Source organism: Oncorhynchus keta, chromosome 22 (assembly GCF_023373465.1).
Source record: "Oncorhynchus keta strain PuntledgeMale-10-30-2019 chromosome 22, Oket_V2, whole genome shotgun sequence".
NCBI lineage: Eukaryota > Metazoa > Chordata > Actinopteri > Salmoniformes > Salmonidae > Oncorhynchus > Oncorhynchus keta.
In genome coordinates, this window is record NC_068442.1 from 15,989,852 (window position 1) to 16,009,506 (window position 19,655).

General features: G+C 42.1%; 1 protein-coding gene across 2 annotated transcripts in view; it reads left to right on the forward strand.

Annotated features, from left to right (window-relative positions):
• Positions 1-19,349, forward strand: part of c22h15orf40 (chromosome 22 C15orf40 homolog) — a 22,139-nt gene extending 2,790 nt beyond the window's left edge. The window contains exons 1-4 of one of the 2 annotated variants that reach the window (XM_035798373.2): positions 13,769-14,111; positions 18,409-18,538; positions 18,707-18,834; positions 18,926-19,349. In XM_035798373.2, coding sequence (XP_035654266.1) covers positions 13,914-14,111; positions 18,409-18,538; positions 18,707-18,834; positions 18,926-19,018 — 549 coding nt within the window. In that variant the 5' untranslated portion in view covers positions 13,769-13,913 and the 3' untranslated portion in view covers positions 19,019-19,349. Of the gene's footprint in view, positions 1-13,768; positions 14,112-18,408; positions 18,539-18,706; positions 18,835-18,925 lie in introns of those variants that run through there. The other variant, XM_035798374.2, reaches the window with a different exon arrangement.
• Positions 19,350-19,655: the final 306 nt, after the last annotated feature.

Genomic DNA, 19,655 nt, shown 5'->3' on the forward strand with positions numbered 1-19,655 from the left:
AAGGAGGCACCCGTTGCCAGAGGAAGCTTTCTTTGTCTTCCACGGCGCGTAACATATCTCCATGGCTAGTTGGTTGGGTCGAGAACAGAAACATCCCCTAAGTCCGTTCTCCAGGGAAGGGGGAGACTTCTTCGAGGAGGGATCCCTGCAGAGTCCCGGCCATTCGGCTGTGGAGAGGCAACGTGGCAGCAACACTTCCACCAGACCAGAGCTGCGTCCGGCTACTGGGATGGAAGGAATGTCATAATATCCTATGTCATGTCTAAATAGAGTGTTGTGAACATTGACTGAACTTTGGCTAATGCTGACCAAAAGCTCAGTTTTAATGGATGATGTCTGGTGAAAGTAGATACTCCTCAGTTCCACCATCCCACTCAGCTCCTTATTATAGCACCCTAAGGCAACGCCCACAATAAAAAGCCCCATAAATATGATTGTTTATCTTGGTAACCAAATTACATTGTCTCTCTCAATAGATTGGGCTAAAAAGTGTCACAACCAAATGAAACAAGCAAATTATTTCCTGTTTATAATTAATGGATCAAGTGAAGGACAATGACAACACTTGAATAGCACAGTTAAAAAGTAGTAATGGCGCAGACGGAGATGGCCGCCGTCTTACGATCCAGTAACCAATTGTGCTAATGTTTTTTTGCGTTTATTTGTAACTTATTTTGTACATAATGTTTCTGACACCATGTCTTATGACCGAAAGGAGCTTCTTGATATCAGGGCAGCGTACTGGATGAATTCTTCTTCTTCAACGAGTCGGACGGGAAGGTTTTACTCCAGACACCTGACAAGGCCCTCATCCCCGTCATTCGCAGGAGGAAAAAATGTAGATATCGTGGACAAAGGTCCGGGTGCCTTGTAAGGATCCATTGCCGGGAGGGTAATCTACCTTTACCATCGGTCCTATTAGCCAACGTATAATCAATCAATAAAGAAATAGACTAACTACGAACACATATATCCTACTAACGGGACATTTAAAAACTGTAATATCTTATGTTTCACCGAGTCGTGGCTGAACGACGACATGATTAACATAAGGTTGTAAGCTTTTCGTCAGCATAGAACAGTGGCCTCTGGTAAGACAAGGGGCGGCGACCTATGCATATTTGTAAACAACAGCTGGTGCACGAAATCTAAGGAAGTCTCAAGGTTTTGCTCACCTGAGATAGAGTATCTCATGATAAGCTGTAGACCACACTATTTACCAAGAGAGTTTACATCTATATTTTTCGTAGCTGTTTATATACCACCGCAGACCGATGCTGGCACTAATACCGCACTCAATGAGCTGTATACGGCCAAAGGCAAAATGGAAAACGCTCATCCAGAGGCGGCGCTCCTAGTGGCCAGAGACTTTAATGCAGGGAAACTCAAATCTGTTTTACCTCATTTCTATCAGCATGTTAAATTTGCAACCAGAGGGAAAAAAACTCTAGACCACCTTTACTCTACACACATAGATGCTTACAAAGCTCTCCCTCGCCCTCCGTTTGGCAAATATGACTGTAATTCTATCCTCCTGATTCCTGCTTACAAGCAGAAACTAAATCAGGAAGCACCAGTGACTCGGTCAAGAAGAAAGTGGTCAGATGAAGCAGATGCTAAGCTAAAGGACTGTTTTGCTAGCACAGACTGGAACATGTTCCGGGATTCTTCCGATGGCATTGAGGAGTACACCACATCAGTCACTGGCTTCATCAATAAGTGCATCGATGACACCGTCCCCACAGTGACCGTACGTGCATACCCCAACCAGAAGACAACATTCACACTGAGCTAAAAGGTAGAGCTGCCACTTTCAAGGAGTGGGACTCTAACCCGGGAGCTTTTAAGAAATCCCGCTATACCCTCCGACGAACCATCAAACAGGCAAAGCGTCAATACAGGACTAAGATCGAATCATACTACACCCGCTCCGACCCTTGTTGGATGTGGCAGGGCTTTAAAACTATTACAGACTACAAAGGGAAGCACAGCCACGAGCTGCCCAGTGACACGAACCTACCAGATGAGCTAAATTACTTCTATGCTCCCTTCGAGGCAAGTAACACTGAAACATGCATGACATCACCAGCTGTTCCAGACGACTGTGGGATCATGCTTTCCGTAGCCGATGTGAGTAAGACCTTTAAACAGGTCAACATTCACAATGCCGCAGGGCCATACGGATTACCAGGGCGTGTACTCCGAGCATGCTCTGATCAACTGGCAAGTGTCTTCACTGACATTTTCAACCTGTCCCTGACTGAGTCTGTAAAACCAACATGTTTTAAACAGGCCACCTTTTAAAAACAAATGATACTGTGTTATTGACTTGTTTATTGTTTACTCCATGTGTAACTCTGTGTTGCTGTCTGTTCACACTGCTATGCTTTATCTTGGCCAGGTCGCAGTTGTAAATGAGAACTTGTTCTCAGCTAGCCTACCTGGTTAAATAAAGGTGAAATAAAAAAATAAAAAATAGTCCCTGTGCCCAAGAACACTAAGGTAACCTGCCTAAATAACTACCGACCCGAAGTACTCATGTCTGTAGCCATGAGGTGCTTTGAAAGGTTAGTAATGGCTCACATCAACACCATTATGCCAGGAGCCCTAGACCCACCCAAATTTGCATACCACCCCAAAAGATCCACAGATGATGCAAGAGATCCACAGATGATGCAATCTCTATTGCACTCAACACAGCCCTTTCTCACCTAGATAAAATGAACACTTATGTGAGAATGCTATTCATTAACGCCAGCTCCGTGTTCAACACCATAGTGCCCTCATAGCTCATCACTATGCTAAGGACCCTGGGACTAAACACTTCCCTCTGAAACTGGATCCTGGACTTTCGGGCCGCCCCCAGGTGGTTAGTGTAGGGAAAAACACATCCGCCACGCTGATCCTCAACACGGGGGCCCCTCAGGAGTGTGTTCTCAGTCCCCTCCTGTACTCCTTGTTCACTCATGACTGCATGGCCAAGCACGACTCCAACACCTTCATCAAGTTTGCAGATGTCACAACAGTGTTAGGCCTGTTCACCGACAACGATGAGACAGCCTATAGGCAGGAGGTCAGAGACCTGGTGGTGTGGTGCCAGGACAACAACCTCTCCCTCAATGTGATCAATACAAAGGAGATGATTGTGGACCACAGGAAAAGGAGGACCGAGCACGCCCCCATTCTCTCGTCGGGGCTGTAGGGGAGCAGATTGAGAGCTTCAAGTTCCTTGGCCAACAAACTATCATGGTTCAAACACACTAAGACAGTTGGGAAGAGGGCACGACAAAGCCTATTCCCCTCAGGAGACTGAAAAGATTTGGCATGGGTCCTCAGATCCTCAAAAGGTTCTACAGCTGCACCCTCGACAGCACTGGTTGCATCACTGCCTGGTATGGCAACTGCTTGGCCTCCGACCGCAAGGCACTACAGAGGGTAGTGCGTACGGCCCAGTACATCACTGGGGCCAAGCTTCCTGCCATCCAGGACCCTTATATCAGGCGGTGTCAGAGGAATGCCCTAAAAATTGTCAAAGACTCCGGCCACCCTCGTCATAGACTGTTCTCTCTACTACCGCACGGCAAGTGGTACGGGAGCGTCAAGTCGAGGTCCAAAAGATTTCTTAACAGCTTCCACCCCCAAGCCATAAGACTCCTGAACAGCTAATCAAACGGCTTCCCTGACCACTCTTTTACACTGATGCTACTCTTTGTTTCTAATCTATGAATAGTTACTTTAACTCTACCTACACGTACATATTACCTCAATTACCTCGACTAACCGGTGCCCACACCCATTGACTCTGTACCGGTACCCCCTGTATATAGCCTTGCACCTGGGCTGCATGTTTCCTTTGGTATGGGCTGCCTTGCCTTCAGTTAACTTCCATTGCATTTACCTTTTTTTTGCTATGACTGGAAAATATGTAAGCTATTGCTTTTCCTAACATCTGACTATTTTGATAAATATGAGTTATTCTTACCATAGATAAGGATTCCCTCTGTGTCTTGGCTTGGACTGTTTTCCATTGAGGGATGAGTCTGTCACTGGATACTTGGTACACATGTGAGTGTGTGTGCTGTGTGTTATGCTGCTTGCTCTGAAGTTTCTGAATGGGATGAACTTAAAGGGGACCCAGTGAGAAAGTGGGTGGGATATTATTTCAGAAGGAATGCTGAACCACTCAACTGCAAAGAAAGGCAGTCATAGGTGTTTTTCAGGGGTGGGATAACATTATAGAATGTGAACATGCTATAACACCTTGAAGTTTAGGAGCACCAATAAGGACAGCATTACACATTCACAAGCAATACATAAGAATTTACAAAATGTTTACTTTAGTGCCTGTAAACTTCTGTTAAAGCTGCAATATGTAACTTTTGGGGTGACCCGACCAAATTTACATTGAAATGTTAGTTATCGATCTGTCATTCTTATTGAAAGCAAGTCTAACAAGCGGCAGAACTGTTTTATGTGCTCAATTTCTATGCTTCCCGTTGTTAGGCTTCGTTTTTGCGTCTTTTACTTTTGTTTTTTTTAAATACAATATTATAGTTTATGGAAAATATTTTTCACAGCGGTTTAGATGGTACAATGGTTCTCTACACTGTATTTGCTTGTTTTGTCACATAAACTGAAAATAGGCAAACTATTTTAATTTTAGCAACCAGGAAATGGCGGAGCGATTTCTGCATAGTGCTTCTTTAAAGTTATGTCACAGTATATCACTATACTGCAGTTGTTAAGTTAACACTGTAGTTATTCCATTTCATACGTATTTATGTTGTTTGTAACCTCCTGCTGTGTGTTTTATGGCAAATGAATGAAGTTCTTATGTAGCTGCCCTTCAACAAAAGTAATACAGAACATGTTGAAGTATACTAGACATAAAAAGTGAGCGAATTGTTATGTGTGCAAATTGTTATGAATTTAATTTTCTGAATGCCTTTACAAAAAAAACGTTTAGAAAACATGCGCAGATAACGCGCAGAGTTGACACCGATGGAGACACGCTGTTGCAATTTGCCATGCGCAGGCAGAACTGTGTGAAATTAGCCACAATAAGGATTAGCCACAAAACTGCCATTTGCAGTTAGCCTTCATAATAAAGGGCCCCAATTGAAAATGAAGGGCCCCAATTGAAATCTTTACGAATTAATAAAAAATGAAAAGCTGAATGTCTTGTCAGTAAGTATTATTCCCCTTTGTTACGGCATGCCTAAATACATTCAGGAGTAAAAATCTCCTTAAGAAGTCACATAATAAGTTGCATGTACTCACTCTGTGTGCAATATTAGTGTTTAACATGATTTTGGAGCGACTACCTCATCTCTGTACCCCACACATACAAGGTCCCTCAGTCGAGCAGTATTGATGCAAACATGATGCAACTGTAGCTAAGATGGGGTGAGGTCTGTTTCATAATAAAGTGCTGATCTGCCTGGCGAGTGTAGAGAATATAGAGATATTGTTATCCACGTAGGCACCAACGATGTTAGGATGAAACAGTCAGAGGTCACCAAGCACAACATAGCTTCAGCGTGTAAATCAGCTAGAAAGATGTGTCGGCATCAAGTAATTGTCTCTGGCCCCCTCCCAGTTAGGGGGAGTGATGAGCTCTACAGCAGTCTCACAACTCAATCGCTGGTTGAAAACTGTTTTCTGCCCCTCCCAAAAGATAGAATTTGTAGATAATTGGCCATCTTTCTGGGACTCACCCACAAACAGCACCAAGCCTGGCCTGCTGAGGAGTGACGGACTCCATCCTAGCTGGAGGGGTGCTCTCATCTTATCAACCAACATAGACAGGGCTCTAACTCCTCTAGCTCCACAATGCAATAGGGTGCAGGTCAGGCAGCAGGCTGTAAGCCAGCCTGACAGCTTAGTGGAGTCTGCCACTGGCACAGTCAGTGTAGTCAGCTCAGCTATCCCCATTGAGACCGTGTCTGTGCCTTGCCCTAGGTTGGGCAAAACTAAACATGGCCGTGTTCGCCTTAGCAATCTCACTAAGATAAAGACCTCCTCCATTCCTGCCATTATTGAAAGAGATCGTGATACCTCACATCTCAAAATAGGGCTACTTAATGTTAGATCCCTCACTTCAAAGGCAGTAAAAGTCGATGAACTAATCACTGATCATAATCTTGATGTGATTGGCCTGAATGAAACATGGCTTAAGCCTGATGAATTTACTGTGTTAAATGAGGCCTCACCTCCTGGTTACACTAGTGACCATATCCCCCGTGCATCCCGCAAAAGCGGAGGTGTTGCTAACATTTACGATAGCAAATTTCAATTTACAATTTAAAAAAAAAATGTTTTCGTCTTTTGAGCTTCTAGTCATGAAATCTATGCAGCCTACTCGATCACTTTTTATAGCTACTGTTTACAGGCCTCCTGGGCCATATACATCGTTCCTCACTGAGTTTCCTGAATTCCTATCAGACCTTGTAGTCATAGAAGATAATATTCTAATTTTTGGTGATTTTAATATTCACATGGAAAAGTCCCCAGACCCACTCCAAAAGGCTTTCGGAGCCATCATCGACTCAGTGGGTTTTGTCGAACATGTCTCTGGACCTACTCACTGTCACAGTCATACTCTGGACCTAGTTTTGTCCCATGGAATAAATGATGTGGATCTTAATGTTTTTCCTCATAATCATGGACTATCGGACCACCATTTTATTACGTTTGCAATCGCAACAAATAATCTGCTCAGACCCCAACCAAGAAGCATCAAAAGTCATACTATAAATTCTTCCTTCTTCCTTAAAGATTCCTTGATGCCCTTCCAGACTCCCTCTGCCTACCCAAGGGCATCAGAGGACAAAAATAATTTTACTGCCTAACTGAGGAACTCAATTTAACCTTGCGCAATACCCTAGATGCAGTTGCACCCCTAAAAACATTTGTCATAAGAAACTAGCTCCCTGTTATACAGAAAATACCCGACCTCTGAAGCAAGCATCCAGAAAATTGGAACGGAAATGGCGCCACACCAAACTGGAAATCTTCCGACTAGCTTGGAAAGACAGTACCGTGCAGTATTGAAGAGCCCTCACTGCTGCTCGATCATCCTATTTTTCCAACTTAATTGAGGAAAATTTATTTTTGATACTGTCGCAAAGCTAACTAAAAAGCAGCATTCCCCAAGTGAGGATGGCTTTCACTTCAGCAGTAATAAATTCATGAACTTCTTTGAGGAAAAGATCATGATCATTAGAAAGCAAATTACGGAGTCCTCTTTAAATTTACGTATTCCTCCAAAGCACAGTTGTCCTGAGTCTGCACAACTCTGCAAGGACCTAGGATCAAGAGAGACACTCAGGTGTTTAGTACTATATCTCTTGACACAATGATTAAAATAATCATGGCCTCTAAACCTTCAAGCTGCATACTGGACCCTATTCCAACTAAACTACTGAAAGAGCTGCTTCCTGTGCTTGGCCCTCCTATGTTGAACATAATAAACGGCTCTCTATCCACCGGATGTGTACCAAACTCACTAAAAGTGGCAGTAATAAAGCCTCTCTTGAAAAAGCCAAACCTTGACCCAGAAAATATTTTTAAAACTATCGCGCTATATCGAATCTTCCATTCCTCTCAAAATTTTTGAAAAAGCTGTTGCGCAGCAACTCACTGCCTACCCGAAGACAAACAATGTATACGAAATGCTTCAGTCTGGTTTTAGACCCCATCAGAGCACTGAGACTGCACTTGTGAAGGTGGTAAATTACCTTTTAATGGCGTCAGACCGAGGCTCTGCATCTGTCCTCGTGCTCCTAGACCTTAGTGCTGCTTTTGATACCATCGATCACCACATTCTTTTGGAGAGATTGGAAACCCAAATTGGTCTACACAGACAAGTTCTGGCCTGGTTTAGATATTATCTGTCGGAAATATATCAGTTTGTCTCTGTGAATGGTTTGTCCTCTGACAAATCAACTGTAAATTTCGGTGTTCCTAAAGGTTCCGTTTTAGGACCACTTTTGTTTTCACTATATATTTGACCTCTTGGGGATGTCACTCGAAAACATAATGTTAACTTTCACTGCTATGCGGATGACACACAGCTGTACATTTCAATGAAACATGGTGAAGCCCCAAAATTGCCCTCGCTAGAAGCCTGTGTTTCAGACATAAGGAAGTGGATGGCTGCAAACGTTCTACTTTTTTAAACTTGGACAAAACAGAGATGCTTGTTCTAGGTCCCAAGAAACAAAGAGATCTTCTGTTGAATCTGACAATTAATCTTGATGGTTGTACAGTCGTCTCAAATTAAACTGTGAAGGACCTCGGCGTTACTCTGGACCCTGATCTCTCTTTTGATGAACATATCAAGACTGTTTCAAGGACAGCTTTTTTCCATCTATGTAAAATTGCAAAAATCAGAAACTTTCTGTCCAAAAATGATGCAGAAAAATTAATCCATGCTTTTGTTACTTCTAGGTTAGACTACTGCAATGCTCTCCTTTCCGGCTACCCGGATAAAGCACTAAATAAACTTCAGTTAGAGCCACTACATGGAACTATTCTACATCAAGTAACTAATGCAAACAGTAAAATCTGATTTAAATACACAGATGAAAAATACACCTTACGAATCAGTGGGGACAGTGAAAAGGCATAGACATTGCACATTGATTTTGTAGGTATTTTTATTTTAACAGGCAAGTCAGTTAAGAACAAATTCTTATTTTCAATGACGGCCTAGGAACAGTGGGTTAACTGCCTTGTTCAGGGGCAGAATGACAGATTTGTATCATGTCAGTTCGGGGAGTTGAACTTGCAACCTTTCGGTTTCTTGTCCAACACTCTAACCACTAGGCTACCCCGCTGTCGTGGTAGTAAAGTAGTGGCCTGAGGGCACTAACTGTAATGTTTTTTTAATTGTTTTTTTATTTATTTTACCTTTATTTAACCTTTATTTAACCAGGCAAGACAGTTAAGAACACATTCTTATTTTCAATGACGGCCTGGATACAGTGGGTTAACTGCCTGTTCAGGGGCAGAACGACAGATTTGTACCTTGTCAGCTCGGGGGTTTGAACTCGCAACCTTCCGGTTACTAGTCCATCGCTCTAACCACTAGGCTACCCTGCTGCCCATAGCCTAGTGCTTAGAGTGTTGGACTAGCAACCGAAAGGTTGTAAGATCGAATCCTGGAGCTGACAAGGTAAAAATCTGTCTTTCTCCCCTGAACAGGGCATTTAACCCACTGTCATTGAAAATAAGAGTTTGTTCTTAATTAACTGACTTGCCTAGTTAAATAAAGGAAAAATATATACACTGCTGATTTTGCAGGTTTTCCTACTTACAAAGCATGTAGAGGTCTGTAATTTGTATCATATCATCAACTGTGAGAGATGGAATCTAAAACAAAAATCCAGAAAATCACATTGATTTTTAAGTAATACATTTGCATTTTATTGCATGACATAAGTATTTGATCACCTACCAACCAGTAAGAATTCTGTCTCTCACAGACCTGTTAGTTTTTCTTCAAGAAGCCCTCCTGTTCTCCACTCATTACCTGTATTAACTGCACCTGTTTGAACTTGTTACCTGTATAAAAGACACCTGTCCACACAATTAATCAAACAGACTCCAACCTCTCTGCAATGGCCAAGACCAGATAGCTGTGTAAGGACATCAGGGATAAAATTGTAGACCTGCACAAGGCTGGGATGGGCTACAGGACAATAGGCAAGCAGCTTGGTGAGAAGGCAACAACTGTTGGCGCAACTATTAGAAAATGGAAGAAATTCAAGATAACGGTCAATCACCCTCGGTCTGGGGCTCCATTCAAGATCTCACCTCGTGGGGCATCAATGATCATGAGGAAGGTGAGGGATCAGCCCAGAACTACCCGGCAGGACCTGGTCAATGTCCTGAAGAGAGCTGTCTCAAAGTCTCAAAGAAAACCATTAGTAACACACTACGCCGTCATGGATTAAAATCATGCAGCGCACGCAAGGTCTCCTTGCTCAAGCCAGCACCTGCAAGGTCCCCCTGCTCAAGCCAGCGCATGTCCAGGCCCGTCTGAAGTTTGCCAATGACCATCTGGATGATCCAGAGGAGGAATAGGAGAAGGTCATGTGGTCTGATGAGACAAAAAATAGAGCTTTTTGGTCTGAACTACACTCGCCGTGTTTGGAGGAAGAAGAAGGATGAGTACAACCCCCAAGAGCACCATCCCAACCGTGAAGCATGGAGGTGGAAACATCATTCTTTGGGGATGCTTTTCTGCAAAGGGGACAGGACGACTGCACCGTATTGAGGGGAGGATGGATGGGGCCATGTATCGCGAGATCTTAGCCAACAACCTCCTTCCCTCAGTAAGAGCATTGAAGATGGGTCGTGGCTGGGTCTTCCAGCATGACAATGACCCGAAACACACAGCCAGGGCAACTAAGGAGTGGCTCCGTAAGAAGCATCTCAAGGTCCTGGAGTGGCCTAGCCAATCTCCAGACCTGAACCCAATAGAAAATCTTTGGAGGGAGCTGAAAGTCCGTATTGCCCAGTGACAGCCCCGAAACCTGAAGGATCTGGAGAAGGTCTGTATGGAGGAGTGGGCCAAAATCCCTGCTGCAGTGTGTGCAAACCTGGTCAAGAACTACAGGAAACATATGATCTCTGTAATTGCAAACAAAGGTTTCTGTACCAAATATTAAGTTCTGCTTTTCTGATGTATCACTTATGTCATGCAATAAAATGCAAATTAATTACTTAAAAATCATACAATGTGATTTTCTGGATTTTTTTTTTTAGATTATGTCTCTCACAGTTGAAGTGTACCTATGATAAAAATGACAGACCTCTACATGCTTTGTAAGTAGGAAAACCTGCTAAATCGGCAGGGTATCAAATACTTGTTCTCCCCACTGTAACTGCCTTTATTTTGCTAGACCCCCGGAAGAGTAGCTGCTGCCTTGGAATAATAAATACAAAAATACAACTCAGTTGCCAGAGAGGAAAGAAACCGCTCAGGGACTTCACCATGAGGCCAATGGTGATTTTAAAACAGTTACAGTGTTTAATGGCTGTGCTATGAGAAAATTGATGATGGATCAACAATATTGTAGTTACTCCACAATACTAACTTAAATGACAGAGTGAAAAGAAGGAAGCCTTTACATAATAAAAATATTCCAAAACATGCATCTTGTTTACAATAAGGCACTAAAGTAAAACTGCAAAAAAGGTGGCAAATAAATTGAATTTATGTCCTGAATACAAAGCATTATGTTTGGGGCAATCCAACACAAGACATCACTGAGTACAGCTCTTCATATTGTCATGACGTTGGCCTCTTTGGGTATAGCAAGCCCATCCCCCTCTCTCTGACTCCCCCTTTCCTCCAACTAGGTTGCTGTGGTCAGAGAGACGTCGTAAATTCCTGAGGATCTCCTCATGGACACATAGTAGAGAGAGAGTACATTTTCATAGAGGACAAAGGAAATCCTTCCACCTCACAGAACTTGAGGTACGAACAAATGTCATGTTCCGGAGAAAGTATAAAAGATTGGTGAAGAATCCAGCTACGAACTGGTCCGTTTGTCACAACTTGGGAAAGCTCATGGTAGACGGTGTGGCCACATTACCATAACGCTGTTTATATAATAGCCTCAGATATGAGGTTTACATCTAATTGTTGTATAAGATGAATGCGTGAGTATAATACTGTTTGTATAATTGTGTAATATGATTTTGGACTGTTTAATGAAGAAAAATACAATTCCCTTTTGATTTGAACTAAATTAGAGGACCGCCCCTGAGCTCAGTTAGGGTCTGGCCTCCTGGGACAGCTCCTTTTCTGCCATTCCGTATAAAACCCAACTTTGAGAAATTATCAGCAGACCCGAGTTCACCTCAATTACGAGATGGCTAAAGGTTGTAGACCATGTTTTTCTCCATTAGGAGGACAAAGGTTGTAGACCATTGCTGAATCTTTTAACCATATCATGTGGTTAAACTCTTAGACTATGGATACCGACAGAATAAGAACAAGCCTTTGATATTAATTACTAGTCTGCAGCTAGGAATAAGGTATCATTGAATGTGAAGAACGACAGCCGGCGAAACACCCATTCTATAATGAATGTCACTCTGAACAATCCCCTCTAACCACAACCGAGAGAGAGAGAGAGGGGGAGAGAGACGGACAATTCTACAAAATAAACCAACTTTTCATCAGCGATCAAGACGACACACTGAGTGTAAATATATATATATTGATTGCAATTGTTCCCGAATGAGTGAGAGTTCATGTGTAAAGGATTAGCATTTCAATTGTTATAATTATTAACTCTGTAGTGACTTCTTAGTCGACCCCCACTTCCCCTTTTGTCTAACAAGCCGCCATGCTAGTTTAGCCCACTAGGGCACATTCTCCTATCATTTCATGTAACCACATTTACCTTGTTTGTTTGTTTGTTTATGCATTTCTGTGAATTACTTAGTTAGTAATAAATAAATGCTTTAAGACAATTGATGTATGGATGACTCATAGTGAAGACTGGGTTCGTGCAGATAACCAACAATTTACGACGTTTGGAATGAGACTAACGTGAGGTAAAGTAAATAATTAATTCATTCGAAGACTAATTGATCAGATAAAATATCTGAAAAGTTATTTTAGGAAATGATAACTTTGTAATCTGAATATTTTTCCTTGGTGCCCCGACTTCCTAGTAATTACGGTTACATGATTAATCAGTCTAATCGCGTAATAACTAATTACAGAGAATCTTTGATAAAAACTATCAGTCTTCAGTTAATGATAGTAAAGACACGACAATATGTTCAAGCATGGTGGTGGCTGCTTCATGTTATGGGTATGGTCGTCATCGGCAAGGAATAGAGAGTTTTATAGGATAAAAAGTAACGGAATAGAGATAAACACAAGTCCTAAAGGAAAACCTAGTTCAGTTTGCTTTCCAACAGACAATGGGAAACAAATTCACCTTTCAGACAGGACAATAACCTAAAACACAAGGCCAAATATACACTGGAGGTGCTTACCAAGAGGACATTGAATGTTTCTGAGTAGCCTAGTTACAATTGACTTAAATCAGCTTGAGGATCTAAGGCAAGACTTGAAAATAGCTGTCTAGCAATGATCAACAACCAACGACAGAGCTTGAATATTTTTTTTAAAGAATAATGTGCAAATATTATACAATCCAGGTGTGCAAAGCTCTTGCTGTAATCGCTACCAAAGGGATGTGAATACTTATGTAAATGAGCCACTTTATTTTCAATAAACTATCTAAGATTTCTAAAATGTTTTCACTATCCTCATGTAACACAAAAATGTGGAATATGTTGAGGGTTATGAATACTTTATGAAGGCACTGTACAGCCTAATCTATGGATTGTGCACCCATGAAATGCTAATATTTGTGTAAACTCTACACAGTTGTGTTCTGCGAGTGTCAGTGAGTAGGCTGATATCCCATTTCATGAGTGCACAATCAATAGGTTAGGCTGTACAGTGCCTTCATAAAGTATTCATAACCCTCAACATATTCCACATGCCCCCAATGCAATTCTAAAGTATAATACATCCACCGTGATTTCAAAAGATTTTTACTTTTTAGTGTCAAATTAACAAATTATTGCATTTTACTGAATTTATATAACAACAAACCGACTTTGTTAAGTATTATCTAGTCCAAACATGGCATGATTCCACTATTTCAATTGGGACTTTTATTTTGAAAGCAAACCGGAAATTACACTATTGTTGCTAATCTTTTGTCTGGCTAGCTTCACATAGGTCCCAGACAGCACTGTGTGCAGTAGCTTTGTTAACATTTTCTGACCGCTGTGCCTTGACGTTACTGGAGATAAAAAATATATATATACAAAAAAAGCACTATAGTTTGAATAGTCACTGAGATTCCTTGATGTTCACCCAAACCCGTTCTCTTCGTTTAACCCGGACAACATTATTTCAGGTGTTACATTTGAGCAACTTTATCCAAAAGCATCTGTCTCTCTACTTCTGTCGGAGACTGTCCTCATCATCACACCAGCTTGAGGGACCTTTGGCAGCAAGAAGACATTACTCTGGAAACCATAACATGCCCAAAAAGGACAAAACGGTAGGGCTGTGCTAAAACAATGTCCGTGTAGTACAACCTCCGCCCAATACAGTACTCTGCCCAGCCCAGAATTGAGTTACTATTACTAGCCGGCTAGCACCTGCGGTACTCAACCCTACACCTTAGAGACTGATACCCATACTGTTTTACCCACTTCACATGTATATACTGTATTGCAAAAGACACTTTATGCTTGATCCGAAAATGTGGTCGGAGACTTCCTATGGGAGTTGTGACGCAATTACGGAGCCTCTGGGGCATGCAGAGGCCAAATCAAACTCTGTTCGGTTCTAAAATGTTGTAACATTGCGGAGGGCTCTGTATAGCTCCGCATTGACATGCTTGTGCTGACAGTAGGCGGGGTGATATGTGCAGTATAAACACTAACTTCTTTTAACAACGTCCTTCACAATATCTCTGCTCCACTAAGCTATGAAAGCCTTAAAGTCTGTGGAGGCTGCATTGCAATAAATGCTGTATGGCCACGTCAATTACAGATTGACCATGGAGAGCCTATAAGGCTCATCCTATATAACTACTGCTGTAGGCTACACACTTTTTCTATTCATATACTATCCATAAACTGGCCAGCAGCATACCACCCTGCATCCCACTGCTGGCTTTCTTCTGAAGTTAAGCAGGTTTGGTCCTGGATGGAAGACCAGATGCTGCTGGAAGTGGTGTTGGAGGGCCAGTAGGAGGCACCCTTTCCTCTGGTCAAAAAAAAATATCCCAATGCCTCAGGGCAGTGATTGGGGACATTGCCCTGTGTAAGGTTCTGTCTTTCGGATGGGACGTCAAACGGATGTCCTGACGCTCTGTGGTCACTAAAGATCCCATGGCACTTATTGTAAGAGTAAGGGTGTTAACCCCAGTGTCCTGCTAAATTCCCAATCTGGCCCTCATACCATCACAGTCATATGATCATGCCCAATTTACAATTGGCTAATTCATCCCCCCTCCTATCCCCTGTAACTATTGCCACACCTGTATTTTGGGAGGTTGTTGATGTAAATGAGAATGTGTTCTCAGTCAATTTACCTGGTAAAATAAATTATGTCTATACTGTAGCGACCCAGGTTTATAAGGGAGGTTATCGACTCAGTCAATGGTGCTTCGGGCCAGAAGTTTGTGGGTTCAGGTCGCGCTCCCTGCCAAAATGAATGATGTCCTATTGTATAGATAATAGAACTAAACTTTTAAGAGATCAGATTTTTTTTAAATAAATACTTTAACACACCTAGCTAGCTACCCACTTTCTTCATTTCTATAAGCATGTACTTTCACATTCCACAATGATTATTTAGTTGTGGACACGACGCCACCGCATTCCGTCTTGCTCTTGGCCCTCCTCGTCTTTGTAAGTCACCTTGATTTTGCACCTGTGTGCTTTAACAGTTTCCTTATTAAAATTAGCGAACTCCATGACAGTAGCTAAAGCAAGCATGAGGCTATAGCAGCACACAGGTAGACTACAAATGCATGCTGGGCGGGGCATGCCCTGAGCTTGTGAAGTGAGCACTACTTGGAGCGCTACTGGAGCGGGCGAGAAGTCTAACACTCCAGCCTTTGGGAAACTCGAAACTCGCTCCAGTTAAAAATGCTTCGCATGCAAGCAACAACGCAGCTAACTTGGCTAGTCTTACGGGGTGAGCAAACAAGCTAGCTAATTAGCTAGGTAGTCTTGTTAGCTAGCTAGCTAGCTTGTTATCTATGCTGGTTGTTAGCGTACATAACTGATGTGTATAATTGTAAGGGATACTTTTATGGAAAATATTAACATTTACAGAGTGGGTGAGCTCCATTCCTGACAGGCTGATCAGATTCAATAGCAGCATGAGAGGTTGATACAGTGCATTCGGAAAGTATTCAGACCCCATCCCTTTTCTAAATTTTGTTACATTACAGCCTTATTCTAAAATTAATTAAATATTTTTTCCCCTCATCAAGCTACCCACAATACCCCATAATAACAAAGCGAAAATAGGTATTGATAAATGTTTGCAAATGTATTAAAAATAAGAAACAGAAATACCTCATTTACATACATATTCAGACCCTTTGCTATGTTTGAACAACTTGATTAGAGTCCACCTATGGTATATTCAATTGATTGGACATGATTTGGAAAGGCACACACCTGTTTTACAAGGTCTCACAGTTGACGGTACATGTCAGAGCAAAAACCAAGCCTTGAGGTCGGAGGAATTATCCATAGAGCTCCGACACAGGATTGTGTTGAGGCACAGATCTGGGGAAGGGTACCAAAACATTTTTGCAGCATTGAAGGTCCCCAAGATCACTGTGGCCTCCATAATTTTTAAATGGAAAAAGTTTGAAACTACCAAGACTCGTCCTAGAGCTGAGTAATCGGAGGAGAAGGGCCTTGGTCAGGGAGGTGACCAAGAACTCGATTGTCACTCATACAGAGCTCCAGAGTTCCTCTTTGGAGATGGGAGAACCTTTCAGAAGGACAATCATCTTTGCAGCACTCCACCAATCAGGCATTTATGGTAGAGTGGCCAGACAGAAGCCACTCCTCAGTGAAATGCACATGACAGCCCACTTGGAGTTTGCCAAAAGGCACCTAAAGGACTCAGAAGATGAGGAACAAGATTCTCTGGTCTGATGAAACCAAGACTTAACTATTTGTCCTGAATGCCAAGCGTCACATCTGGAGGAAACCTGGCACCATCCCGACGGTGAAGCATGGTGGTTGCAGAATCATGCTGTGTGGATGTTTTTCAGTGGCAGGGACTGGGAGACTAGTCAGGATCAAGGAAATGATGAATGGAGGAATTTACAGAGAGATCCTTTAATAGAAACCTGCTCCAGAGCGCTCAGGGCCTCAGACTGGGGCGAAGGTTTACCTTCCAACAGGACAACGATCCTAAGCACACAGCCAAAACAGTGCAGGAGTGGCTTCTGGAAAAGTCTCTGAATATCCTTGAGTGGCTCAGCCAGAGCCCGGACTTGAATCAGATCAAACATCTCTGTAGAGGCATGAGAATAGCTGTGCAGCGACACTCTCCTTCCAGCCTGACGGAGCGTGAGAGGATCTGCAGAGAAGAATGGGAGAAACTCCCCAAATACAGGTGTGCCAAGCTTGTAGCGTCATACCCAAGAAGAGTTGAGGCTGTAATCGCTGCCAAAGGTGCTTCAACAAAGTACTGAGTAAAGGGTCTGAATACTTACATAAATGTAATATCATTTTTTTTTAAATACATTTGTAAAAATGTCTAAAAACCCATTCTTACTTTGTCATTATGAGGTATTGTGTGTAGATTGATAAGGGGGGAAAAATATTAAATCCATTTTAAAATAAGTCTAATGTAAAAATGTGGAAAAAGTAAATGGGATTCTACCTTGTTGGCTGTTCCATAGGTTAAGCTCCTTGCAGAAAGATTAGCAAACAGTGCATTATGTAAATGATCAAGAGTTAATTCCTGGCAGTCTGATTAGATTCAAAAGCACCCTCAGAGGCTGCTAAGTCAGGATGCTGCCTTGTAGGCTGTCTGCAAGGATCCTTACAAATAAAACAGCCTACAAGGCAGCATCCTGATTGAATCTGATCAGCCTGCCAGGAATAGAGCTCACCCGCTCTGGTTTATATACATCAGCCTATAAAGCGCTGACAGTTAATCTGCCTGCAAGGAGCTTTACCTATAAAACAGCCTAAAGCATCTAGATATCAGCCTTTGAGGCTGAAATTTAATCTGATCAGCCTGTCAGGAATGAAGCTTACCCACTGTGAGTGTAAATATTACACACAAAACATGAAGTGTCACTTCACTTCACATAATTACACATATCAGTTATGTAAGCTAACAACCATCATAGATAACAAGCTAGCTTGCTAGCTAGCTAACAAGACTACCTAGCTAACTAGTTAGCTCAAAAGATTAGCCAAGTTAGCTGCGTTGTTCCTTGCATGCAATTGGCTGTAGTCTTGGGGGCAGCAAGCAGACTGGGAGACGAGGTTGTCTGTCATGCATCGTTCAGGGCTTAAATACCCTGTGTTGTAATCAACCTGTGGCTGCTTGATGAAGTGGTTATCATGCATCTGAAGAAATTAATAGATCATTCGTGGTACATTTATTATTTTGTGATCTCAACAAAACAGCTTTTGTTATGTAGTGATCATGAGATAAATAAGTTGTGATCTTGACATAATGAGGACTATTTTTTATTTTATTCATATGTCCTCTCTGGAGAGGTTTCGAGTCAAATGAACTTTCATGCAGACCAATGGCTACTTACTACTGTACTGTAAATGTTGTCCCTCTCTCTTCATCAGAATAAAACTGTAGGCCTACAGAAGCCGTCGGAGAAACCTTCACCTTCTGGGCCAGTAGCTCGAAACAAGAACGGAGTGGTGACAATTTCAGTGCACGCGAAGCCTGGATCTAAACAGAACGCAATTACAGGTGCACTCTTTGTATACCGAAAAATGATGGCAATAGAAACTCAACTACGAGACTAATTGAGGGCTAGCCCCATATTTGTGTGCCCACATTATTTGTGTATTTTTTGTGTGTAATACATTTAACGTAGCTGGGCTATGTCATTTGTAAAACAAAAATTATCTTTCCCAGATGTGTCTATAGAGGCTGTAGGTGTCGCTATTGCCGCACCGCCAACAGATGGGGAGGCCAATGCGGAGCTTGTGCGGTATCTCTCCAAGGTGCTGGATTTGAAGAGAAGTGAAGTCGTTTTGGACAAGGTTTGTTTATATAGCCTACTGTGTTGCCCATAACAGAACAGTTTTAAATTGAAACTAAAATGCTGCATCATGTTCTTATGTCTCTCTGCAGGGCTCCAGATCCAGAGAGAAGATTATTAAAGTGACTGGGTCACTAACCCCGGAGCAGGTGTTGGACAGGTTAAAGCAAGAGGCTTCTGGATGACATCATGGAGGACATTGTATTCCTGGTCCTATGCACCTTTACAGTATTGGTTGATTTTAAGACATCTATGGAAAACAGTTCAGATAAAATAAGATTGTAGCTATGTGTTTGCATCAGCTGATACATACACCAATAAATACACAATATGTGACATGCCCTATATGGAAGCATTCTAGAATTATTTTAAATGTGTAGGGGTCTGAAATTATTCCCAAAATGTTGAAAGAACCCTTGTTTACAGAGGCCATCCTCTCTCTTTTCTCAGAAATAATTACCTTATCATCTTTTGCACTATGATAGTTAAAATAAATGAAAATATGAATCACAATGAGTCTTGCCTTAGGTGTGGTTTCTTATTTGATTGCTATTGATGTATCATGTTCATACTGACCAAGTTATCTTAAGTTACCACCTTTTCAGCCCATCTACCTTCAGTGCAAGAGATAGCTCACGGTATGTAGAAATGGCACTGGAATGTATAGCGTCCGTTTAGGGGCTCCTGTCCAATTCTGCTATTTTGTGTTTTTTTGCAGCTGATATGAACTTTCTTTGTACATAATGTTTCTGCCACCCACCGTTTCCTATGACCTAAAATAGCTTCTGGACATCAGAACAGCGATCACTAACCTCGACTTGG